Source organism: Plectropomus leopardus, chromosome 23 (genome assembly GCF_026936395.1).
Source record: "Plectropomus leopardus strain MGB_pleo_1.0 chromosome 23, ASM2693639v1, whole genome shotgun sequence".
Taxonomy (NCBI): Eukaryota; Metazoa; Chordata; class Actinopteri; order Perciformes; family Serranidae; genus Plectropomus; species Plectropomus leopardus.
In genome coordinates, this window is record NC_142198.1 from 17,573,571 (window position 1) to 17,600,047 (window position 26,477).

The window sequence follows — 26,477 nt, forward strand, 5'->3', positions numbered from 1 at the left end:
TCATCCATATAATACACATCTGTCCATCTATCATCAACATTTTACTGATTTATTTATTTGGGTAAATCCAAAGGGTTAAACTGGGAAACCTACAGTAGGGCCACCATTAAAAAAAAGGAGAGGGGCACTGGAAACATCACTCTGTATCACTGTCGTCTCTCGTTAACACGCTCTGTATGTTTCTGTCAGTTTAAAGTTCAAGTAATATTTCCAGTCTTTCTTTCATTAGCTGTAAATCTCGATCTCCTGCGTTCTCTCCCACACACACTCACAAACACACACGCCGGCTTTCATGTGCATTGATTCAATAACACCGAGGGGCCAGAAAACATTACTGCCTCCCAAAAGCTAACACCTTTGAGCCTGAGGAGGAAAACAATAAAAAATGTATGCTGGAGAGTGAAAAGCCAGACCTTCCAGTAAAAAGAACTAAATAAAGTAAATATATAATGTGAAACAGTGTGAAGACACTAAAACGGTGTCGGAGTCAAAGGTGAGAGTAATTTCATATTTTCAAATGCTTTTAACATAGGCAGATAGGTGGGCAGCACGGTGTGAGGGTGGTGCATGTATTCATTCATGCATGCATGCACACATATACAGTATCTGTGTGGAGGTGAGAAAACAAAAGGCGACCTGCCGCATTTAAAGATACTTTCAGGAGGAGGCGCGCAGATCACCTGAGGCTCTTATCTCAACAACACCTCTGGGCTGCGGGTGTGAGAGCTTTAATGGGCCTAAATAAATGGCAGCCTCCATCTTTCTGCTGGATCGAGCTTTAACAGACAGACACCTCGGGAGAGAAGTGGGTATTCATATAATAAAGTGGGTTTTTTTATGGCTTGGGCTATTCTCCATCTATATTCTGTAGCATAAAAAAGCCCCCTGACTTGCACTTAGATCAGCTAGAAACCGAGGCATCCAAAAAGAACGACGCACGACATTAAACACGGCTGAATGGGTTTCATTTCCTTTGACACGCAACAAGTACAGGCTATTTGGAGCAGATCTGGGTTAAATGACATTTGAAAAATGCTTTTCTTTAGGGAGGGTTGTAGCTCTGAATGTTTTTTGCAGTGATTTGGTATTCCCAGGATGATGAAACGAACATAAAGAACTGTTTTCTGACGTTATTTAATCCAGAGGCGATCAGAACTTTACTCTTTATTTTATCGTGTTAATAAAGCCCAAGATCAACTGATTTTACAGTAAGGGATCACAAAAGCTATGAATTCCTGTGGCCCAAAAATAGTTTCAAGAAAATTAGCTGAAAAAAAACAAAAAAGAAATCATTATCAAAAAAAAAAAATTAAAAAATATCTATGCATACATTTTTTGTAACGTCAATTTTTTAAAATAAAATTATAATAATTACAACTATAGTTTTCTGGATATTTTAACTCTATTTTTTGATAATTTTCCCCCTTTTTAAAATCTTATTTCCAGGTTATTTTTTTGTCACATTTAGCTAATTTCTTGCAATTTGTGAGACATTTCTTTCCAAGTCTGTCTTTCTCTGTTTTCCCCCAAAGTAGTCAAACCATTTTGCTCAGGTTTCAAAATGTTAGATCAACACTCACGCAAAGATATCGTTGTTTCATTTAATGTCAAAACAAAGGACAAAGTCATAACTGTATAAAACAGCAGTGGCATTAAGACTTCCTGTTACTGCTCTCAGTTTTCTTGGCTGATGATGAGCGCCGACGCTCTGATGCGAGAGTCTCTCTTCTCCCGGTTCTGCTTCAGCCTCCGGAGCACAGGGGCGCTGCCGTTCTCGCCCGCCCAGGGGGCGTCTCCTGCTGCTGGGACACACCGTGGACCTCCTGGCTGAGGGTCTGACCAAGAGATTATCTCATGTTAAGCACAAATCCAAAAAATGAGAACTGAAAGATGGCTGTGACGGCTGACCACGGTGATATCATAAAGCACTTTGTTCTGATTATAAATATTTCAGAGGCAAAAACACTCTTTGCGTGCAGAACAAACGTTGAGCTTGAAGTTATCTGATGGTTACTTTTCACTCTTTATCTTTTCCTTTTAATACATTTAAGTGTATCTGCATGACCTCTATTAAAAGTCACAGTGCATCACTATAATATGTAGTAATTGCATTAGTAAATATTAATGCGATAATTAAAAAAAGTATAACGTCTTTCAAAGAAAACGTAAAACAATTTAAGGAAAGACCGAGATGACAACATGTGAGCTCACACGAGCTTCTTTCCCCGTTATTGACTGCACAGTACCAAAGCAACACTCCAACATTTTGGAGCATCCATTAGCTTGCTGTTAAACCGCCTGTTTTGCAATATATCCAGCTCTTAAAGAGTCAAAATATGTTTTCAATTGACCACAAAACTTTAATTTTTTCATTATTTCAACCCAAACCTTATTAAAATATCCTCTGTAACTTCTGCCCTCACTAAGAGATTTAGTATTGAAGAACTTATCATTGTGCTGCAACTTCTCAATGGGTTCAAACAGTCTACAGCTGCTTTTACACTGCCTGTTCAAGGCGGGAACATCGTGCCGCTATGCCGCCTCGCCGTTCTGGATATAACGTCCAATCTCAGAAATGGAGACAGAGCTGTTTCACCTCTGAGCCGGGACAGGAGGCAGTAACGGCACTGAAACGAGGTCTGTGTATAACATAAAGCAGCTGTTAGCAATTAGCGGCTAAGTCAAAGAAGAATAACAACAGCCATAAATGTCCACAAATTGTCATGTTCTGCCTTTCTGATTGTTTAGGGAGCACTGCTGACGCGTACTTTGTACGTCACATGACAGGCTGAATACCCAGAATCCTTTCTTCTAAAGAACAGGGTTAAGTGAGGTAAGCTCAGCCCTTCTGAAACTCTTATTTATGAAAATGGAGACCTCGAAAGACCTAAATGCAGCTCTGGCTGTGTTGTAAATAAAAGCAGCACCATTGCAGGGACAAGCATGTAGGGCCGGTAAAGCCATGTAAGGGCCGGTTTGGCGCGTGAGCTGTGCACATCCTGAAAAATTAATGTGACACTGACGGGAGATGCAGTATGTATGTAAACAGCAGGGGAAGTGTCGAGGCAGAGCGGATGTGACCGAGTAAACACAGCAGCGGGGATTACAAATGCGGAAACCGCGAGAGACACGAACTCCCTACTGTCCTGATGGGCTTGATTTAGAGGCCTGACATACCACTGACGTCGCCGCTGTCGCCTTTTCTGCTTTGATTTCAGCGTTAACATGATAGTAACTTCCTCGGGTGTCCTTATGTCTGTTGTTTACATCCCACATATCTGATATTTGTTTATGGCCTGAGCTCTCTATGTGCCCTCTAAAGGTATCATTTAGTAATACGTGTATATGCAAGTATAAATACAAAACGCTCATGGCGCAAAAGGCTATGTCTTTGTTGCAGCGGTCGTGGGTTCGATTCCACCCCCGGCCGTTTGCTGCATGTCATCCCCTCTCTCACCCCTTTTTGTCATTATCTGTCCCATCACATACAGGGGAAATCCCCCAAAAATAATCTTAAAAAAGACTCAGCTGCTGGATTCACAGTTTGACATTTGCACGATTGCTTCAGCAGGGATTTGAGAAAGAGACGCACACACTGCAGCATCATTCTGAACACAGAGGAGTAAAAGGACAGTGTACCCTGTACTTGTTCCCGGTTCTCCCCCATCGCTCTCCTCCTTCTCTGAAGCACCTGCAGGAGCTCTGCCTCCCCAACATTTCTGCCGAGTCCCCGTCTGGACGGCGCTCTGCGGAGGTGCTGACGTTTCATGTTGTCCTGATGCGCAGAACAGACTTATTACTAAAAGTTTTGCCTTCGCGACACACCAATGTGAGTTTTTAAGTTCATTACCAGCATCCCTTTCAGCTCGACGATTGCGGACTTTCTGTTTTCACTCCTCTGATCCTGCGAGAAGATTTTAGAACAACTGCTTTGTTATGGAAAAACAAAAAGGAACAAGCATGTATAAGGATAACTGACCTTCCATGAGCCGTCGTCCTCCTGTGAGCAGAGAAGTCAGATGTTAGTTATCAAAGTTCATCATTTATCACTTTGGGTTTTGTTCTAATACAAGTTCCTCTGGTCGTTTAAAATGCAAACATTATGGGGGATGCAAAAAATGTAAAAAGTCTTTATGAATACATTTTTGTCCACCTGTACAGTCTTAATGGGCCTCAGGATGATGCCTTTCTTTATTCTCTCCATCATCTCATTCACCGCTTTCGTCTTCATGTCCAACAACGGTGCCGCTTCTTAAAGATTAGAGATGGATACAACACTGTATAAACGCTGTTTTAAACCTTATAACTGGCTGCTAATTGTTGTGGTGTTTTTGGCGTACTGCATCGAATTTGTATTTGTATGAATAGTAAAAGATGAGGCATTGTGATTTGCAAACCAGAAAGAAAGTATCGTAAGAACTCAAGATAAATTGTAAATTCAGAACAAATCTGAGCTTCAGGGTGAAAAGTGTGTTTTTTGTGACATTGTTGATTGAAAGTGAGAGACTCACTGTTTTGATCAGCTTTACTGGCTCCTTCTTTTCTTCTGCTTCTCAGCAAATCAAGTGAACTTTGTACAGAGAGAGAGAGGGAGAGGGAGAGGTCACAGGGGTCAGACTGTTTCACAACGTGTAAAAATAGTCATCAGGATATAAAAATCCTCTGATACAGTATTTACACAATCATAAAACTAAGACTGTCAATTGAAACTCCCGATCGTCTGGGTTTAATTAAACATACTTGGTGACAGCAGTGGGAGGAGGAGGAGGAGGAGGAGGAGGAGGAGGTGGAGGTGGAGGTGGAGGTGGAGGAGGAGGTAAAGAGGGACCAGGAGTGGCTTTCTGCTCTGGTTCATCAGTTGCATCCTCCTCGTTCAGGGTGCCTTGTAATCGTTTCACTACAAAAAAAGGGAGCATCAGCATCAAAAGCTAAGAGAACATTATAATTAAGCACACAAAAGAGAGTTGTGTTGTGCTGTACATCATTGATTCAGTCGTAGGCGTGAGGCCGGATGCAAAGTGCCAGAGGTAAAACATAAAAGCCAGTAAAAAGAGAGTCCACTTTGGCTTCAACATCCAGCTGCTGATCCTTTCCAGTGTTATCATAAAGCTTGTTTTCTGAGAAATGTTCTTAACAAGCAGCTACCTTCCTCCTGGAGCTGTGTGACGGCGCCGTTAGCTTCAGACAGCTGCGTCTGTAAGACCTTCCTCTCCTCCTCGCTCTTCTCCAGCTGCTCTCTGAGGTTCTGCAGCTCGGCGAGGACGCCGCTCTCCTCCCCAGCACTCTGACTCTGTCTGACCTGGAAGAAACAAGAGACATGATGAAGAACATGAATACACCATTTCGCTCCAACGTCATGACACGCTCTCATCACATGTACACACACCTGCTCCTGGTAATGGCGCTGTATGTCACACAGAGCCGTGCTGATGTCAGAGATTTGTCTCAGCGCCTGCTGCAGCTGCAGGCCGGTCTCCGGGCTCTGCGTCAGCATCATGTTCTCTCTGTGGGCCGCCGTCTGCTGAACCAAGATCTGACAAGACAAACCAGATTCACCTTTTGGCATCTTGAACACATCGTCATGATTATCTGCTTCTACGAAAATGGAAAAAAGAAATCCATTAATGACAATGAGCCACAATTAGAGGCAAAATAAAGTGAGATCTGAGTGGCTGGCTGCTAATTTTCTCCTGCAGGAGGTTGTCACAATGCAGAGAAAGTGTTTTCACACCCAACAATGATTTGGAATTACTCATCGGCTTCGTTGAAGAACAGTAACAATGCAAACGGGACGATTTAGCTGTGAGACAAAGCGTACTTTTCTACCCATTATGATAAGTGGTTTGCAAGGAAAAATGAAAAACATCAAGCTTTGCCTTGATCCACAGAAAATTAGATTCTCTCTTCTGCCGCGTGACAAAAAAATACACCAGCAACAGTTAATAACTGTGGTTCAGAGCTAATAAATAATCAAAGCGATATAAACAATCATTTTCTTCTTTTGCATGAGCTTGTGTGATGTTTAAGATTATATATACAGGTAATAATGAGGGTACTGATTAGTTTAATTAGATCAGAGGTTAATAATCCACAAAAGGAAACGAGTTTCATCTCCTGCACGTCAAGTTTAAACGGGAACAGCCCTACAAAAACGCGCAGTTCATACGATAACATTGTGAGAACGATCCTCGTGTACACAGGTCCGTATGAACGACTGAAAACGTCGCAGTACGTATGCCAGGCCAGTAGTTGGTGGTGTAACTTTGTAATGACACACCATAGAAGAAGACCACGTGCATGTGTGAAGTAGAGCTGTAAAGTCGCCCTTCTCAAACGTTTACACTCTGGAACCAGGTTTCAAAAGCATTTTCAAGCCTCCAAAACGCCGTTGTCGTATGAATGAAAGGCCAAATTGCAAAAAAGTTTAACGTTTCACGGCCGTCACCATGTAAACAGCCCCTAAGTCACAGCAGCGTGTGAAAGAACAGCCAAGTCGCCAGAAGAAAATGTTGACATATTTCTGAAAACCAACAGAAGTAGGAAATATTCTGCATTTCTGGCCTGATTTCTGGACGAATTTTGTTTCTCAATCAAGATTCCACTGCTTGGATTCCCATCATGACCAGTTTAAGAAAAATAATTTATTAAAGTATTTGAAAAAAGATGTTACCATTTTTTTTTTCACGATGCAATATCAGAAAAAAACATTCAGAATATCCCACTTCCCATGTCTGAGCATTTTTAAGACTTCAGAAAGATCGATTTGAGTCAATTTAATACCAATTAAGGCCTTATTTTTTTTTATTAATGAATTCAATGCCTTTTTACTTTTTAAGGATCCACAGGAACCCTGTCCATGAGAACAGGTTGTTGATGAGAGAACAGGAAGTGTGAGAGACGGTGGTTTTCATTTCTGCGTTTGGACGTTGAGGACGAACTGAAACAGCAGGTTTAGTGAGCACTGTTTCAGCGCACGGCTGCACGAGGCTGCAAATTACAGCGCTCTGATCCAGGGTCTCCCTTCAGCAGAGGGCAATCTTCACGCAGCAATTAGCACAATTATTTCATACATACAAACACACAGACAGACAGACACAACCATGCACAGCTGCACAAAGAGACAAAAACACACTCGCAGAAAAAAAACCTCCAAATTGTTTCCTGTTTTGAGGCCCTGCGTCATTATACCACCACGCATCACAGAGGAGAGGTGTGAATAGTTGGTGTTTTCAAAACACATGAAAACAGACAAATAGTAGTGCATACAAGAGGCATTCAGCGCAGGGGGGTCTTTTACCATGAATTGAGAGTAAAGGGGGGGGATTGTGTGAACAGTTGGGGGTCCTTTTCACAGGTAAGGACCCCTGCGAGGCCGTCCATTGTGCGCCTGTCCGGTAAATGGAGGACACCGCGCACAAAGGCGACAATTGCTATATGCACGGCAAAACATAAAGGTGTCAGGCAAAGACAGGTTGTGCTTAAAGACCACTATTCTCCTTCAGCGGCAGTGATGACCACTAATTATGGGGAAGGGAGGGGCTAAATGGGAAGGGAGGAGAACAGAGAGACGTTTTTTGAAAGAAAGGGCCTTCATTATCGAAGCAGCTGGGGCTGCAAAAAACTGTGCAATGTGTGTGTGTGTGCTTGGGTATGTGGATTTTAAGTGAATTGGTGTTTTTACAGCTTGTGTATGAGTGGGTGTCTGCTTTTGTCTTTTGTGTGTGTGTGTGTGTGTGTGTGTATGTGTGTGTGTGTGTGTGTGTGTGTGTGTGCGCGCGCCTCGCATCAAACAGAGAGCCTGGATTTGACCAAAGTGTCATCGGTGTGAAAACAGAGAATGGAGACCCCTTCTCCTGTCCTGCCACATCAGCTGACAGTGGAAGTGTGTGTGTGTGTGTGTGTGTGTGTGTGTGTGTGTGTGTGTGTGTGTGTGTGTGTGTGTGCGTCCCTCCTGTCCGAGTGTCCGTCTCCTCGCCATAGATGCCCGAAGGTCAACACTGTAACACTCCTGCGCCCTTCCCGTGGCACGACCTGTCACCCTCAGTTTCTATAGGTGTGAATGTACGACAAAATGTTTTGTGTGTGGTGCAGAAAACACACACGTACACACACACACACACACACACACACATACAGGCATGCCACGTGCTCACACCTGGTGGGCGAAGACTTCAGCGTGCTGCCGGAGGCCCTGCTCCAGCTCCAGCTTCTGAGACATTTCTGTGAACTCCTCAGTGACAAGCTGGGAGACTGTGTAAACACACACACACACACACACACACACACACACACACACACAGAAAAAACACAAAATTAAGTGCCATTCATCATGTTTTTCAACAAGAAATTGAAATATCAACATAATAAAGTGAATCATTGCTTAATAAATTAAAAAATCTGCAGAAAGTGAATCAGATTGATTAATTAATCATTTTCTGTCATTTATGAGCAAAAATGCCATTTATTTTCTCATTCAAGTCTCTTAATTATGAGGATTTGCTGTTTTCTTTCTGATTTGTATAAAACTCTACATTGCAGCACCAGTTACATTCCACAAATGTCAGTTATACTGGGATTGCAGCAGATATCTCGGAGACATATCTAAAAAACTTCATCCAATAAACATATTTGTGTGGCTACAATTCACTACAAATGAGACAAAATGTGGTGTTTTTGTAATTTGAGTGAAATGACCCTTTAATACTTTTGGACCGTTGTTTGTTTTCTAAATAAAATTACAAATATCTACTTATTAATTATTTAATATCTATTTTATTAAATTTTCAGGCTTGCCACACATTTCTGTAGACACAATTTCAAAACTTTTCAAGACTTTTCAAGGACCCATAATAATGATAAAAATTTAAACGTTGGGTAAAATGACCCTTTAAATAATTTTAGGTTTTAGACCGTTGATTGGGCAAAACAAGAAAAGTTAACAAGGAATAAATGTTTTTCACTATTTTATTATTTTTGTTTTACATTTTCCAGATTTCAAAAACAATATCTACTTACAAATATTTGGGGAAAAATGTATGAATCAACTGATAATGAAAATAATAATTAGTTCAGCAGCAGAAGGAGGACTCACCGCGTTTGATTTTATTCATGGTCTTGCTCTGCTTGCTCATTTTATTCAGTATGGTCTCTTTCTCCTCGACCTCCAGAGCGAGCTGAGAGAAAAAGGTCAGGTGATAAGACTCCAGTTACTTTCACTTACACACACACACACACACACACACACACACACACTTTAACTATGTTTACATGCACAAAATATTCAATTTTTTGCCCTCATTATGAAAAAGGCAATATTCCTCTCAGGCGGTTTATTGCTGAATATTTAATACATTGAATATTAAATAAGCAGAATATTGTCATGTTTGGGAAAAATAGTGAAATATTAGAGTAAATGTAAACATGATGTACCTGCCGTCTCAGTTGGACCTGCTCTTTGGTCAGATCCTCCACCTCTTGCTCCAGCTGCAGCTTCTCAGCCAGCAGGCCGTCTACTGACGCCTGCAGCTCTGAGACACACACACAGACACACACACACACGCACACACACACACACACTTAAAGGTTCAGGATGACACTTAATTAAAAAAACAAAACAAAAAAACTTCCTTTAGATCCATGTATGGCCTGTGATAATGATTTGTCTATGCAAGATTTTGGAGCAAAAATATGAAGGAAAATTTACACAGAAACAAATCCGTGATCAAATCCCCAAATAAATATAAAATAAATTAACTGCCATTAAAGAGCTTTGTTCTTTATCTAATTCAGTCAACTGGAAATATTGATGATTATTTTGGAATTTACCATCGGGTTCGACAGAAGCTGAAGTGACTCCTATTTATTATTGCTTCACATATTTCTTATAATTTCACTGTTGATGGTTTCTGACTGTTTATTTTCAAATTGGTGAAACAAACTGACAATAAAAAGACTGTTATCCTAGTTAGACTTCTAATTTTTTATTTCACACCGAGAGCGGTCTAACCTGCAATCTTAGCTTGTCCCTGCAGCAGCAGCGTCTCCTCACTGCAGTCCTCACTGAGAGCGACCTCTTCCTCACCGTTAACCACGGGGTCAGCGTCCAGGTCAAAGGTCACAGCAGCCAAGTTTTCAGGCAGCTCGGGGATGAGTGGCATCAGCATCTGGCTCGCCCTCTTCAGGGCTTTGTTCTCTTTGGTCACCTAGGCAACAGAGGGGACAATTGGTGAGTCTGGAGGTTGATGTTATTTTTATTTTAAATCTTTTGGTATGAAAACGACAAGGGTTAGAGACAAACCGCTTCTTACTTCAGTCTCTTGACGTGTCAGATGAGGACAGGAAATGGAAAGAAAGTGAAGGAAATGGAAACACAAGAAAAAGGAAAGGACATAGGGAAATAGGAAGCAGGAAAGGAAACCAAAGGAAAGGAAAATGGGAATGGGGCCAAATGTCTCCCCTTCTATTCCTAAGTTATGACATTGACCTTTGACCTCTTGCATATAAAATGTCAGAACTTGAGCCATGGCCCCAAAAACATGTTTTATGAGGTCACTGTGACCTTGACCTTTGACCTTTAGCCATCAGATTCTAGTCAGTTTCATTCTTGAGTCTAGGTCGACATTTGTGCTAAATTTGAGGAAACTCCTTCAAGGCCTTCCTCAGATATTGCACTCACGACAATAAGACGGATGCAAGGTGATCTTGACATTTGACCACCAAATTCTAATCAACTAATTGTTGAGTCCAAATGAACGTTTGTGTTTAACTTGATGAAAGTCCCTTAAGGTGTTCTTGAAATGTCACTTTCACAAGAAACATATGAATTCAAGGTCACCATAACCTTGACCTTTGACCATCAAAATGTATTTAGTTCTTCCTTGAGTTGACTTAAATGCTTGTGCCAAATTTGAGAAAATCCAAGTTCTTGAGATATCGTGTTCACAAGAATGAGGCAGACAAGGTCACAGTGACCTTGACCTTTGACCACCAAAATGTGATTTTTTAAAAAAAAAAACTTCACATGATGTTCCACATATTGGGTTCAAGGGAATGTCCGTACATATTGACAGACAACCTGAAACATAATGCCTCCTGGCCTCAGCTATTATTATTAAATCACCTGCACGGAGGCATAAAAACAGACCAATACTCAATAATAATAGTAATAATAATAATTATTATTACTATTATTTAAAAAGTCTTTCAAGGAAAGCAGGGGACAGTTTACACATATGGGGGCATACAAACACAAATAACTCCAGAAGAGAACATAATAGTGGGGATGTATGCCGGCTGTAACAGTGGAAAAACACATACTTTGACAGCGAGCGCCTCAGCACTCTCCCTGCAGGAGCGCTCAATCTGGAACTGCATCTCCAGCACGTTTATCTCTTTCAGGAGCTGATTGGAGGCTGGAGATGAGAGGAGGAGAGCTGTTAGTCGTGGTCACTTCATAGAGATATTTAAGAGGGAAAATCTGAGTAAGTTTGCACCGAATAAACCTGAAACTTCAAACTTAAAATTATTCTAAGATATTTTCATGTGAATTTTGCATGTCTACCATGTAATATAGACTTTATACGGCCCGTGGATGTGGATTTGAGTGTGAAGCATACTGAGATAGGCTCAACCCTCCCTTATGATCCTGAATTTGGGACAAACAGGTAAAAAAAATGAATAAATGATTCTCACCTTCCTCCAGTTCAGACAGTTTCTGATTGGCTTCATCCCTCTGCATCTCCAGGATCTCACACTAACAATAAAACAACCAAAACACGAGAACGAGATCACAACAAATTGATGTATTTGATTTTATTCACATTTTATTCAATTATGAGACGGTTGAGGCATCTAAATTGCATTTCTCCTTGTTGATTTATTCAAATTTATTTTAGAGCTAGTTTATTTCAGCAATTTCCTGTTCTTTCATTTTGGAATTTCTGCTTTTTTTATTTACAAATGGGAGCTGTGAAGGCAAAGTAATGTTTTCTCTGATTAAACATTTTAACTAAAGGAAGCCTCTTTAAACTGTGTGAATCTCTGGTTTTTTTACCGTCACACTGGAAAACTCATCTGACTTTCTGCAAGGCAACAATAAACCTCTCTGAGCAGATATTCAGTGTTTCCATGTTGATTGTCTTTGTTGCACATTAGAAAGTGGAATTAATTATCCAGTAATTTAACGCCTGTTGCTATCAGTGATACCTGAATGTCTCCCTCATCTTCGGAAGTTAAACCGCTCTCTCCGTCAGACTCTGTGGGGAAAGGAGAATAATCTTATCTTCACACAACAGGCAGATTGTCAAACGGGCCGTGGCAACAGAGAACAGAGAAGACGCCCAGCTGGGAGGGCGATCCTCACATCCTGTCAGCGTGACTGCAAGAGGAACTGCATGAGGCCGTCTGAAGGAGGTTTCAGAGAGAAATACAGGAAGTGAAATCACGTAAGGATCCTAAAATCGCATTTCACTTTCGGTGGCCTCTGACTCACAAGAGTTTCCAGTTCATGTTGCTTCAGAGCTTTGAGTTTTGTAAACAAAAGTTTGACATTTTGTGAATTTTGCTTTCTTGCAGAGTTAAAAGAGAACGTTGATATGATGATAGTCCAGCATATAATCTACATCATTTTTACACTTTGTACTGTTTTTGGGTAAATTTGCAACCTGATTACCAGTAGAACATATTGGCATTGTGCATTTATGCAAACCACAGATACGCTTAATTATTTGTACTGTTCATATGTATCAAAGTTTGTAAAATGATGTAGTTATGATTACATGTATATAAATGTAAATGATCTGAGTTTGCCATCAGGAGGTGGACGGCGTGACGCTTCGATGAGATGTCTGCCAAACTGTGGACCACTGTCTGACACCAAAAACCTGTTTTTATCAAAACATGGGCGGCATGTAGAGCAGAATTATGTTACAAAAACTGCCGGTTTTTCGGCAAGTCATCAGTGGCATCTCCAGCCGTGACTTTTCCAGCAAAACTTGTTGGTTTTAGCAAGACATCGGCCCATGTCCAGCCACGATTGCGTTTTCCCCTGTTTCCAGTATTAATGCTAAGCTAGGCTAACCAGCTGCTGGCTGTTGCTTCATTTTTACAGATATGAGTGTTTTCAGTCTTCTATTCGCACGAAGATGAATTTGTGTTTTTCCTTAAATGTATTTAAATGTCTTAAAAATGTCTTTCTTAAATGTGTTTCTTTGATTATGAAGCCTGAACCTGCAGGTATTTAGCCTAGTGTAGCATGAAGGATGGAAAACAGGGAAACAGTTACTCTGGCTCTGTCCAAAGGTAAGAAAATTCAACTAACAGCACATTTAAAACTGAAGTATAAAAACAAATTGTAGGTTTAACATGGGGTTTTTGTGCAGGATGATTCCTTATAAGGCCAAGAGCTAACTGGCTGCAGGTTGTAGCTTTATATTACACAAAAGATTTGACATTGGCATATTCCCCTAAAACAGTTAACTATTGCTTTAGTAATGAAGCACCAATTCAAACCAGCTAACATTTTATACAAGCACTGTTTGGGGATTTAAATGACTGAAGGAACATCCATTTAAACACGATAAAGCCTCCTTTTATTAAATGAATCGCTAACTGCACAAAATAGAAGCTTTTTGAAGTTTCAAGGAAAGGCTGATCTTGGAACTTTTTCATTCACTACATCACTAATATTCAAGAAATGTTGAGTTAAAGAACAGATTCATGATTAAACCACTTTAGTCCACAATAATAATAAGGCGTATTTAGAGAAATATTACTGAAACTGTAAAGGTCATATTATGTGACGAGCGTATATCCACGTGGTCAAGTCTTACCTGCTGCTGCATTGTCCTCACCTTGCACCCACATTCTGCCGTCTGCAGTTTTCAGCTCTTTAATGCAATAAACTTAATTAATCGGCACATTTCAGCACAAACAAAAACCTGCTTTCTGCCTGAGCAGCAGTCGTCTTATTATGTAGGAAGCAAGTGGGAATTTCTGCTTAAACCCTCCCCCACTGCCTCCATTTCAAAAGAGGAACTTTTCCTCACACTGACCTAAAGACCATCTTAATCATCACAGTCTAAGGGATTGTACTATATTAATCAGAGGAGAGGCCAGCTGTGGTGTAACTTTGCTTTTTTTTTGACCCTCCCCATAGCAACAATATTTTTTTCTTTAGCTTTCCTAAGAGAGACTATAGAAAAATGTCATTTGACACAAATTTACTGCAGTTAAGGCATTCACCATGTGTTTTTTTTCCTGTGCTGTGATAGTTATGCATTGAATATACTGTAAAGTTCCATAAAATATGCAATTTAGTCAAGGGTCGTTAGTTTGCTAAATGACAGAAAACAGTCTCTTAAGGAAAACAGTTGGGAAGCACAGAGCTAAAGGACGAGGTGTTTGAACTTTTCTTACCTTTACATTTAGCGAAAAGCAGAAAACGTGGCCTCTGTCCATTCGGATGGTCTCTAGGGGACGACACTGTCTCTCCACTGCAAGATCAATGTCACTCAAGCAGCCGCAGCAAAGGCAAAGCTCCTCTTACTCCTCGATTAGCATCTGTGTTCAGAGTTCATGACCTCTGAAACATCGCACCTGCCATGGGAACGAAATTCAGGGTGAAAATTCAGGAGATGACGGTTGCAGCGATGATGCTGATGACACACTTTCCCCTACTATGAACAATTAAAAAATGTTAACTTAAGTGTTTTATTTATTCACCTGCCTTCCAACAGATAGTTTCTATGAGTACGCAGAGAGAGTATGGTATTATATCAACTTGCAGTGGAAGCGTTCATTGGTCTGGTGTGGTGCAGTGCATTCTGGTAGTTGTAGGTTTTCTATTTTTTGAGCAAAAGCAAATGTCATATGCCTTTTTCTCAGTTTTCTCCAGTCATGTCGTACCAATTTTTAAAGATTAAGCGGCTTTTTACTGCATAGACATCCTCGTATGAACCCCCCCAAAAAATACTTCTTTAAGGTACAGCAGCAGGACAGTATACAACGGTATAACTCCAAATTAGCAGTGCCCATGTGTATTGGAGGAATTTATCGTGAATGAACATCATTGTGCACATAGGGTTTTAGGTTGTCGCTCTAAAATTCTGAAATTATTCATTAAACATTCACATTTTGTGTTGAAATGTGGAAACGTTTAATAGCAGCCTTGAATAGCTGCTGTTAAAATTTTTTCAACAAAATTGTGAATAATGGTGCTGGCCGCAAGATTTTTTTTCTTTTTTTTGTACCACAAACATGTGACAATAACTATTCCCACTGACAATAAGTAGCCTAATCTAAAATAATAAAAAGCCCTCATTCGAATTTCAGCTTTTAAATCACCTTCGCCATGCACATGGATGGCCCGCACAGCTGAAGGATAAAAAGCTGCTGTGATTCATGCCAGTAATGTCCTTGTGATTTAATGAGTCTTTTCTCTCTCTGTGTGTTGCTCTCTTTACAGGCACCACCTGAGCACCAAAACCTCCTCCAGCCTGTCACCCCGACCTTTACTAATGATTCCTCACCATGTTAATAAAGGTGAAATTGTCACTTAACATTAGCCGTTGTCTGGTGTTTCTTGCAGCGGGCGACATTGTCAGTAGACTCGGTCTCATTAAAACTGGCTCTTTAAATTCTGATTAAATGGAGACAGGTTTGAAAGCTAGCAGGATTTATTTATGACACACACAAAGACTTAACAAGGCTGTCTGCGTGTTTCAGTGAGCTTTTGGCATTTATGAAGCTTTGTTTTGTTCATTTCTTTTAGTCTGTGTGGCCTTTTTAAAAGAAAATGTCGTGAGTGTGAGGAAAAAAATTCTGCACAAAAGTTGTAGACATGAAAACTTTGGATTCTATTGAGAAATGTAATATTTTCTGGAGTAATCCTCTCTGTAAGATACTGTTGTTATTGACAACATGACATAAACATGCCTTTGTAAAATTACTAGCGCTGCAATATCATCTTATATTTTTTGGGGAGTTTCAGCAAACTGTTGGGATGGATAGATCGATAGATAGATATGTATATATTTTTCTCTGATTCAGTGTTCCATGCTATAATTTATATTAAAAATATTTAAATATCTGAGTCCAAATGTAGATGGTCAAAACAAGGAAATCATTATGCAGCCAAATATTTAAGCAGTTAACACAATGAATAAAATTCGAAAAAAAATAAAATGAATATAAATAAATGAATGAAAAAAATAAATGATGACCTATTTATGACCTGTGTATGTATTGTAAGGGAACTTCATAACTGGAAAATACTAATACAGACAATATAATCAAAGTTTTTGCTCAGTGAATAAAATATAAAAATGAAATATTGTGTTTAAATAAGAAGTATTATGTGGGGGGGGGGGTGGCCTATTAAATTAATTATTGCAATATACATTTTTTTATTTCATCTTATGCACAAGCATGAAAGAGAAGTAGAAAATAAAAGTCATATTTGCTTACAGCATGTGCTCAACCCCCAACATGTGCTGAAGGCATGACTGAGCATAATAAATATCTATTACACACCACAAAAATCATGTTATGTTCAAATGGTTAACATGTTCCTTCATAGTGAAAGTCCCAGATAATAAAAATACAGAACTCTCACATCATTTGAGATGCATTTGTTGTGGGTAAACAAAAGTGATCACGTGTTTACCATGAATATGAATGAGGATTTTCACCGCAGTGAAACTCAAAAGGTTGCTGTCAGAAGTGGGATTCGAACCCACGCCTCCAGGGGAGACTGCGACCTGAACGCAGCGCCTTAGACCGCTCGGCCATCCTGACACATGCCTAGCTGTGGAACAGTTGGAAAATTTGAAACAGCTGACAGACATACTGTAAAAATCTGATTTCAGATGGTTCATGGTTATAATAAGGTGTTAACGCATTTATTTCAAATGCATACATTAGTCTACAAAATCCAGCAGTGTGTGTTGAGCTACTAATGGAACAAAATAGTTTATTATATATCTTAACACACAAAGGATAGTGAACACACAGTGAAATCTATTTAAATTTTTCTGATTTTCAAAAATAAAATAAAAGTTTCCCACATCTGACACTATATTTAAAACTATTTTTGGAATAATGTACTCCAGAGCTGACACAAATAAGTCTAAAAATGTATGATCTGGACCTGGACCATTGTGGTTAACAGGTGAATAAACGCAATCAAATGTCCCTTTTTGCAATTACAAAACAGACTAAAGGTTTCATAACCACTTAAGTGGGTTTCAGACAGCGTTTAGGCTTTATTTTAAATGTTTGACATGCTTTCACAACAATAGGGGGAGCAAATACACAAGAATTAGTCGCTCAGCAAGACAAGTTACTTTTCAGACGAATCTGAAGCTAACTTCAGCGTCGTAAACTTTTAACAGTATAAACATACTACACATTGTTAGTTTTGCTAGATTCTCCAAAATTCATTCGTTAAATTAACTTTACTGAAATCGTGGGTAATTCAGGTTTATTGGTACACATTTTCACGGGCTAACAGTCTTCCACATAACACCGAAGTAGTAAACAAAATACGTGAAAAAGTGGTGACTCCTTACCTTTTTCCTAAAGTCCAAAATCTGTGTCCATTCCTCGATTTTTTTTTATATTTTCTTAGTCCGTACGGGTCCATCCAAAAGAAATGAAAATGTTTTTTAATTTTAAAAGTATCGAAGCGGTAAAAGTCGTCGAGTGAAGTCCATTGCTAGCTGCGTGTGCTAACTACTGTCATTTAACGGGCAGTGCCTGATCGGTGTGTTCGTTTTTGTTACCGTGCTGTCTACAAAGTAAAAGTGTCAGCAAGATTTCCTGGTTTTTTACCTCCGGGACAGGCCGTGGAGTACAGCACGCGCTCCCAGTTTAGAAAGCGAACGGGCTCTGTCATGTGACTATGCGGCCACCGTACTGCAAACTTTTAAAACTTTTTTCTTCTTTTTTTTCCCCAAAACGTTTTTTTTTACTCAGTTTTTAATTAAATATTAAAATACCAAAAAAAAAAGAAGTGGTAAAAATTAATCTCTATGAAACCAGTAAAAAAAAAGAAAAAAAAGAAGAGAAATGAAATTTGTTATCTTTAATGCAAGAAAATAGATTTTAGAGTAATTATATTTTGATTTTTTTGGAAATTATATTTTGCCAAAACAATTATTAGTGTAAAAAAAACATTTGGTTTTATTCCCACAACATTTATTGAAACCACACGAAACTTTTTCTTGGCATAGGCAAGTAAAATTAGACATTTTCCAGGATTTTAGGATATTTCTCACTTTTTGGGCATTTCTTGGATTTCATGACATCTTTTCAGATTTTAGGACATTAAGGACTTGGAGGATGTTTCTGGGATTTCAGGAGATTTCTAGGATTTTAGGATATTTCTAGGACTTCAGGAATGTATAATGCCAACATTTACTCTGGTGAATGGGCTGTCTGAAAGGGGGAGAAGACCAAGACTTGGTGTGGGCAGGACAACAAAACATAACACTGTTAACACTACTGCTATTAACTTAATGTAATGTAATAAAATTAAGATTTGGGGGTAAAAAGGTGCTGGCATGATCTTACTAAAACTATTCTTCTTCTTTGCATTTTAACTGGTCTTTAAACCCATCAACAGTCAGGTTTTGCTTCATATGTGCAAAGATCACAGTGGTTTTCCTCCCAGTTTCTGCTGCAGCTCCGGAGGACCTTGAAAAAGCAAAAAGACCCTGCAGCTAAAACCTCCCAGCCGCTTCTTTTCTTTACATCTCCGCCAGAATTGGCTCGGACGCCACGCATGCCTTTCATGCTGAAAATCTCCATCCTGGCAACCCCCTCTTTCTCATCTGCATCCACACGTGTCTCTATCCTAAACTGCACAGAATGAAGCTGCAGGTTTTTTAGTTTAGGACACAACATCTGTTGTGGACTGATGTGGCAGATCTTTGGGTTTCAGCGCCACCAATCTGATGTGTATGTGGGCATGTGACGTCTGATTATCTGCTCAAATCTACATGAACAAAAAAAAAAGTAGAAGATTACGAGACAAACACACACAAACACACACCCACCTGCTCCGGCTCTGGCCTGCTCAGCACTAATGACTGTGTGATTGGATTATCCGGGCTTTTAGCAACACCACAGCTGCAACTGACAGAGAAGCTAACCTGCAAAGGCCAAGCTGGTGTCAACGAGAGGTCGGCGGGGTCGCAGCCTTTTGCATAAGACGAGGCCTGAAGAAGAAGAAAAGTGGCGGAGGAATGAAAGACAAGGGATAAGGAGAGGATTTTTGGTGACAGACAGGATCCATGTTTTGGGAGATTTCAGATGCTAGAAAGAGAGGAGGAGAGGAAGTGCGTTTGTAGGACGGAGACGGGATGCGTAGTGACAGCAGAGCCTCGCAGACACTGCTGGCCTCCTGGTGACTCCACTGTACGCTGGAAACAAACAAACAGCCATCCACTCTCCTTTTCTCTCACACTCTCCATCATAAAAAACGTGTCCGAGCCATTACGCTCTATCCAAACAAACCTCAATACAGAAGGATATCATTTCCCCATGACCCCAAATTATCCTTTAACCATCTGCTAGGAGCCACCAGGGATTTTTATAAGCACTTAATGGGTTATTTAATATGTGGGGCACGTTTACAACTTCGTATTACATCACCATGCTGTCATAGATTTAAAGTGCATGCTGTTTTTTGTGAGTCACTACTACGCTGCCTGATGTTGGAGATGCATGAATATTTGAGGCTGCAGGTGTAAATGAGTCCAGATGAGAGTAGCGGCCTGTGAGTCAATTCCCTGCAGGATATTTGTCTCCGCTGCAGAGGATGATGGCCGAGTCTATAATAGAGAGTAAATGACAACATTCCTCACACACAAACACAGATTTACACACTGATCCACTGAACTGAGGGGAAATATTCACAAATGTGCGCTGGTGACTGAAGTTATGAATCATCCTGCAAACTCTGTAGAAGTGATACTCAAATCTGGCCTCCAATAGGGGGCCGGGTGGCCCCTTAACCGTTTTCTAATTCACAATAGAAATAAAGTGATTCACACTGGGAATTGCTTGTTCTTTTGTACTTTTAGTATACATGAGGTCCCAGAGTGTATACAACTGCATCAAGAAAGAGCTTGTTTATCCACAAAAGTGCCAGTGGAGGATCTCCATACCCCTCCCCCCAACCCCGTCAGGTTCCAGCCAAACCCCTAATGTGCTAAAATCCTTGAAACGTCCCAAAATCTGACAAATGTTCTAAAATGTGGAAACAAGTCCCTAAAGATAGTACTGAATGCTCACTGAGATTAGTCTTGTTTTTACACAAAACCACTGACAAAAATAAATAAATAAATAAATAGATACAATTAAATATTGCCTGACATAAATACAATTTTTTAATTATTTTTTTCTTGTGTTACATTACCCCTTGTGTTTTCAGCTTCAGTTTTTGTTGTTGTTGTTGTTGTTGTTGATTATTTTCAAACCCGCTTGTCTCAGATTCCCTCCTCAGAGTTGAATACAGTATTTTGAATTTAATGAGGCTGAATACATTTTGACTAATTTATTTAAGCAATGCTGTGTGTATGTGTGTTTTTGTGTCAAGAAAAAATTATCTCTTATTTTCCCAAAAGCAAAAAAAAAAAAAAAAGACTTTGTGTGGGTGAGGTATTGAAAATAAAATGGTTTCAGTATCTCTACTGAAAAGTTGCACAGTATCAATCCTGGTATTGAAAAACTCAAATAATAATCCATTCTGTGAGGTTTTGTTCAAAATAGATGATTGGACATTGAATGAAAATACAAATTGGAAGAAATGAAACTCAATAAAAATCTCAAAGCCACCTGAAGTTGTAATAAAAATATTATTCCATAAAACACTTTTCAAAAGAGATAAGTGCTTCACAAGACAATAAAAACCAATAAATGAAGCGAGTCACTCTTAACTTAACAGTTTATATCTCCATTTTAAAATTAGTTTAACTTGCTTGTCTACCTCTACCAGTTACACTAAACAGAATAAAAAGTACTACATGAGGTTTGGTTGATTTGTACTGCATGTGTATTTTTTATAAAACCTAACTTGGGTCAAGCAATGCAAATCATCTAAAGCTATAAAAAAAACACGATTTATGTGATACTTATATATCCGTGCAAAAATAAAATAAAATAAAATAAAATAAAATAAAATAAAATAAAATAAAATAAAATAAAATAAAATAAAATAAAATAAAAACATAATAAATGAATTATAATAATAACATAAATATAAATATAAATATATCAAAGTCATAGTTGCTGTGACTCTGCTTGCTACAATAGGAAATAAACATAAACAAAATGAAGCCAGTATTGACTCTCACAGTCCGTGTGTGTGTGTGTGTGTGTGTGTGTGTGTGTGTGTGTGTGTGTGTGTGTGTGTGTGTGTGTGTGTGTTTGTGTGTGTTTAATAGCTGCAGTTGGTGGTTTTTCCACGCTGAGCTCTGTAGGTGTCACTCTAACTCTGTGATCTGCCACCTGTTGCTCTGCCACATTTCTGCAACAGGTTTTTCCTTCAGTACTGAGCTCTAAACCTTTATAACTGCAGCGGGAAGAAATCAAAAGTGGACTTTGAATAGAAAATAAAAATCGAAAAAACTTTAACTACCAAAAAAGAGCAGGAATTACATATTTTTCAATGTTGAAAAAGAAGATATAAAATGAAAAAGATCCTCACAGTTTATTTTCTCCCATAATAATGTTTTATAAACTGGGCCTTTTTAAAATATATATATATATTTCTGCATTCTATGATTTTCTACTTTTTTCCCAGCACCTGACTGTTTTTTAAATTAAAAAAAATCCCTTTCATTTTTCTACTCATGCCAGACTGAGCTCTCAGTAAGACAAGAACATGTCACTATAACCAAAGTCCTCCCTACAAAATACCAGACACACTGTCAGTGTCCTCTGTCATTGCCTTTCGCCCCGCGTCCCCTGTAAAAGACAGCTACATCATCGTCTCACAGTGATGATGTCAGAGGGGAAGCCGTCTGCTGAACCCGGCACAAAGTGGCACAGACGTGCCCGATCACCGTCTGCGGGTCATGACAAGGAGAGGAAGCAGGGTGTCTGGTCATGGCGGGCACACAGCGGCTCTGTCTGCAGCCGAACACACACATGCATTCACACACTGCAGCTCATGGAGGCATCTGTCTGTCTGTCTGTCTGTCTGAGAATTAACAGCATACATTTGCATAATTTTTTTGTTGCAGAAAATTATTTAATTACCTCTCGCTCTTGGAATCATAACTTGCTGTATGTTCAGTCACCTCACCTTGATTGCTGCTTATTTTCTCTTCAGAAAGCGTCAGAGCCAATTTGTTTGTTTTTTTTATCAGCGTGGGACATCATTTCACATCAATTACCTGATTGCTCTAAACACACTCTTATTACTCCTGAATGCAGGTTTTAAATACAATCAGATAATTTATGTTTAAATGACAATGGTCTCAAATTTGTACCATTTTTTTTTACTGGAAATGGACACATTTGAATGAGCTACAAGATGCAAAATACCAATGAAATAGTAATTAATTAGGATGTTTCTAAGAGGACAGTTGTCATACAGATAAATGCATAACCATTTAGTTTCTACCAGTAAAAAGATAATAAATATGCTTCTCCGTAAAAGTCTCAAAGGGCAAAGGTCAAAACAAGACTGTCCACACATGCAGGCTAGAGTCTCATTTTTTGTTTTCTGAAGAAATATGTGATTAAAACATGAATTGCTGCTTGTTTTAATACTGAGATTAAGTCGCTCTCATTGATTTTTTTCTCGTCTTTCATTTGCTCTCGTTCGACTCAAACTTCAAACTGTGTATTGGTCTCATGCAGCATCACACAGTCTCTTCTCAGGATGTTACACTCACTCACAGAAAAACAAAATAATCTCAAAGAGACACAAAACGACAACAAAGAGACAAAATTATCTAAAGACTCACAAAACATCTAAAAGAGACACAAAATGTCTGCAAAATGATGCAAAACGACTACAAAGAGAAACAAAATTATCTCAAAGAGGCACAAAATTACCACAAAGGGACACAAAACGACTGCAGAGATACAAAATTATCTCAGACACAAAAAGACTACAAAGAGATACAAAATTATCTCAAAGAAAAGACAAAATCATCTCAAAGAAAAGACAAAATCATCTCAAAGAGAAACAAAATCATCTCAAAGAGAAACAAAATCATCTCAAAGAGTGACAGAACTATATCAAGGAGAGACAAAACACCTACGAAGAGACACAAAATTATCTTTGATAAACTCGAAATGACTACAAAAAGACACAAAGTTATCTCTAAGAGACACAAAATTATCTCAAAGTGACACAAAACAACTACAAAGACACATATAAAGATATCAAGGAAACATAAAATGACTACAAAGAGACACAAAATTACCTCAAAGAGACAGAAAATGACTGCAAAAAGACAACAAAAAAACTAAACAAAAGAGGTATTGCGGCTACAAAGAGATGCAAAATGAAGATGCAGAAGAGGCTAAATATTTTTAAAGTCTGTCTGTCTAACGCCTCTGTACATCAGGTGGGGGGGTGGGGGGGCTTTTGCATTTCTGTGCCCAGGGGCCACATTGTGTGATAATTCGCCCCTGATAAAATGTTCCAATATAAAACACTCCAGTTTGCTGATATTAACTGTGCCCCCCCTTTATTTTATTTTTATTTTCTGAAAATGCATGCTATAAAAACACAATTTTTCTTCACAAATTAAACATAAAGCTGAGTAACTTATATAAAAATGGTCACAAGTATTCCTTTACCTGGAGAGATGGGACGACACCAGACATGACAACACTGGCCACACCCACCCCTCCTCCATTTCTCCCTCCATCATACCATCACTCCTCCTCACACACTGAACGTACGTCTCATTCTCGGTGTTTCCTCCCTCGTCTAAATTCTTTTTCATCCTTACCTTGCATTTCCTGCCGCTCATCCTCTCTCTTTCCCTCCTTCTATCTATTTTGTCTCTTGTTTCCTCTTTTAAAATCCTGTGTCTCTTTTGCTTTATGATGTTTTTCCAGCTTTTACAAAATATTTCTCCCTTCTTGAAATATTTTCTTAAAGTATTTCTATCCTCCTCCTCTTTCTCTCCTTTCTCCTCCCACTCCCAAATCTTCCCATCCATCCCGTTTTTTCCCACCTCAGTCTTTATTCACTCTTCATCTTTTACCCCTACCTCTCCTCCTCCTCCTCCTCCTCTCTGTGCAGCTGGTGGGGCCCTTCCATTAGTCCTGACATGCAGAGGCACTGATTCTGTAAAGGTCGTGACCCCTCGCAGCGGGCTTCGCCAGGGCTTAGTCCTCCACACTCACACATCTGCGTGCCCCGGGATGCTCACCGCATGCATAACTCACCCTTTTACACAACACACACTCGCACACGCACACACACACGGAGCGGCACAGACACACACTCTTATCTGCAGAGTATACATACATATATACATGCACGCTCAGACTCTCTCTCTGTCTCTCTCTGTCTCTCTCTGTCTCTCTCTGTCTCTCTCTCTCTCTCTCTCACACACACACACACACACACACACACACACACACACACACACACACACATATCTGGCCTGCTTTCATCACACTGACAAGACTTAACCCCTCCCTCAAAAGCACCAACTGACTGCACAGCTGCTGTGTGTGTGTGTGTGTGTGTGTGTGTGTGTGTGTGAGTCAGATGTGGAGTGGGAGAAATCCTGCTTAATTGGACTGCTGCAGGCTTGGGAAAGACCCACGGCCACTCTTTTTCTCACCCTTCTCTCTTGTCTTTTTTCTTTTTTATTTTGGTCTCCCACCTGTACTCTTTATAATCCTGTGTTTCTATGATCAACAGCAGCGGTCGTACAGTATCCTGCACAGCTGCAGCGCATGCAGGTTTGCTGCAGGAATCCACTCAAATGTAACAAAGAGGAAAAAAAGCTCAGAGGCAAATTACGGATCATCATCCGTCATTTACAACATCAGCAAACAAGGGGTTATATTTAGCCACAGCCGTCAGGTGTTTCATAGGAATGAGATCAGATGAGGAAAATAAATAAACACACAGCAAGTCAGCTTAAAAATTCATCTCATCAGCCATAAAGTACAACATTTTAACTGATTAACCCTTTGAAACCTGGAGCAACATCACTTTTCTTGTGCTGTTTTCAGATGACTTTCACAAGGATTTAAACCTTTGAACCTTGAGCAAATTATAATTTATTTCAAATATGTGGAGAACAAAAAGGCAATGAATAATAAATGTAATGATAAATGTAGTGAAAAATGTAGGCTAGATAATGCAAATTTGTAGATTTAGAAAATGATATAAAAAAACAAAAAAGCTGGAGAAAAACGTGTATAGGTGGTAAAAAAGCTAAGGAAAACTATACATTTTTTATTTTGTTACAAAATGATCCCACTTTTTTAAGTCCATTTTTCCATGTCATATCTGTACGGTTTTGGGGGTATTTTTTTAACTTTCTTTTTCTGTTTTTTTTTTAAAAACTATTTTTTAGGTAATTTTCTTGGAGTAATTTTTTGTCAAATTTTGGGTAATTTCTGTCATTGCTTATTGCCTTCTTCCCTTGTTTGAGAAAGAAATCAAGCCAATTTTCTAAGGCATCAAAGGGTTAAAAACATTAATCAGAAATAGTTTAATACCAAGTAGTTTTGCACATACAAGGAATTTGACTTATTTGGTGCATAACAATAAACACTTGACTCTTTATACCTGAAAACAAATAACTTCATGTTCTGGTCTCTAACTGTGTAATTTATAGAACTATTTCTGTGCTGATTATTCTATTTTTTTTTTAAATGTCACATCAGTTATATGCTTGGTAAAAGGACATTAAAGTGATGCAATTCATTTATCATGTTTACCCATTTATAGAGACATTTTTCAGTGTTACTGCAATGCCGCTTCTGGTGAATTTACAGTACAATGATTCCTATTACATCTCATAAATGCATATTAATCTTAAAATTAGTTAGCAACAAGTTTATGGAGAAGTTCTAATCAGATTAACATTAAATGTTTGCTGGGTCTGCTTATGTCATGAAAAGAATTGGACCGACAGGATCAACTGAGTGATTTATTGCCAAAGTGAAGACATAAAAAGACTCACAGTCATGAAAAAGACAATATTCTTACTGAGCTGTTTAAATGATTAATAAAAATGAATATTCCTCTAACACACTCATTTACATGCATCACTGCATACTCCAATTAACCTGACATGTCGTTTTTCAGGTCAAAAATGGAAAAGCAGAAAAGCTGAAACTGATTGTCATTTTGCTTCTTTGTATCAAAAAAGCATTATTTTTTCAGTTTCCCACCAGTGCTGGACTTTTTGGACTCTCCTTTTAATTTCTGCACCTTCTTGAAAAGATTAGTGCTGCAATATTTGCGCATATCTTTCATAAAG

At 39.1% G+C, this 26,477-nt stretch overlaps 1 protein-coding gene and 1 non-coding gene across 3 annotated transcripts; both read right to left on the bottom strand.

The window, feature by feature from the left end:
• Positions 1-1,151: 1,151 nt before the first annotated feature.
• shtn2 (shootin 2) lies at positions 1,152-13,989 on the bottom strand. 2 transcript variants are annotated; one of them, XM_042511825.2, is made up of 17 exons: positions 13,830-13,989; positions 12,205-12,254; positions 11,692-11,752; positions 11,317-11,411; positions 10,007-10,202; positions 9,430-9,527; positions 9,092-9,173; positions 8,156-8,250; positions 5,387-5,533; positions 5,146-5,299; positions 4,741-4,897; positions 4,512-4,570; positions 4,154-4,251; positions 3,980-4,000; positions 3,851-3,904; positions 3,640-3,775; positions 1,152-1,835 (listed from the first exon to the last, which is right to left on the bottom strand). In XM_042511825.2, the coding sequence occupies exons 1-17, from the start codon at positions 13,861-13,863 to the stop codon at positions 1,675-1,677; spliced, it is 1,698 nt and encodes a 565-aa protein (XP_042367759.2). In that variant the 5' UTR covers positions 13,864-13,989; the 3' UTR covers positions 1,152-1,674. The 2 variants fall into 2 exon arrangements, with proteins under 2 accessions (XP_042367759.2, XP_042367758.2); XM_042511824.2 differs by having other exon boundaries at positions 4,142-4,251.
• A 2,722-nt stretch (positions 13,990-16,711) lies between these two features.
• Positions 16,712-16,794, bottom strand: trnal-cag (transfer RNA leucine (anticodon CAG)). Its single transcript has one exon. It is a non-coding gene; the product is annotated as a tRNA-Leu (tRNA).
• Between the last annotated feature and the right edge of the window lie 9,683 nt (positions 16,795-26,477).

Coding starts and splice junctions, on each gene's coding strand:
- shtn2 (XM_042511824.2), bottom strand. CDS start 13,863: ATGTGGGTGCAAGGTGAGGACAATGCAGCAGCAG. Junction 9,174..9,429: donor AGGTCCAACTGAGACGGCAG/GTACATCATGTT, acceptor TTTTTCTCTCAG/CTCGCTCTGGAGGTCGAGGA. Junction 4,001..4,141: donor CTGTACAGGTGGACAAAAAT/GTATTCATAAAG, acceptor CTCTGCTCACAG/GAGGACGACGGCTCATGGAA.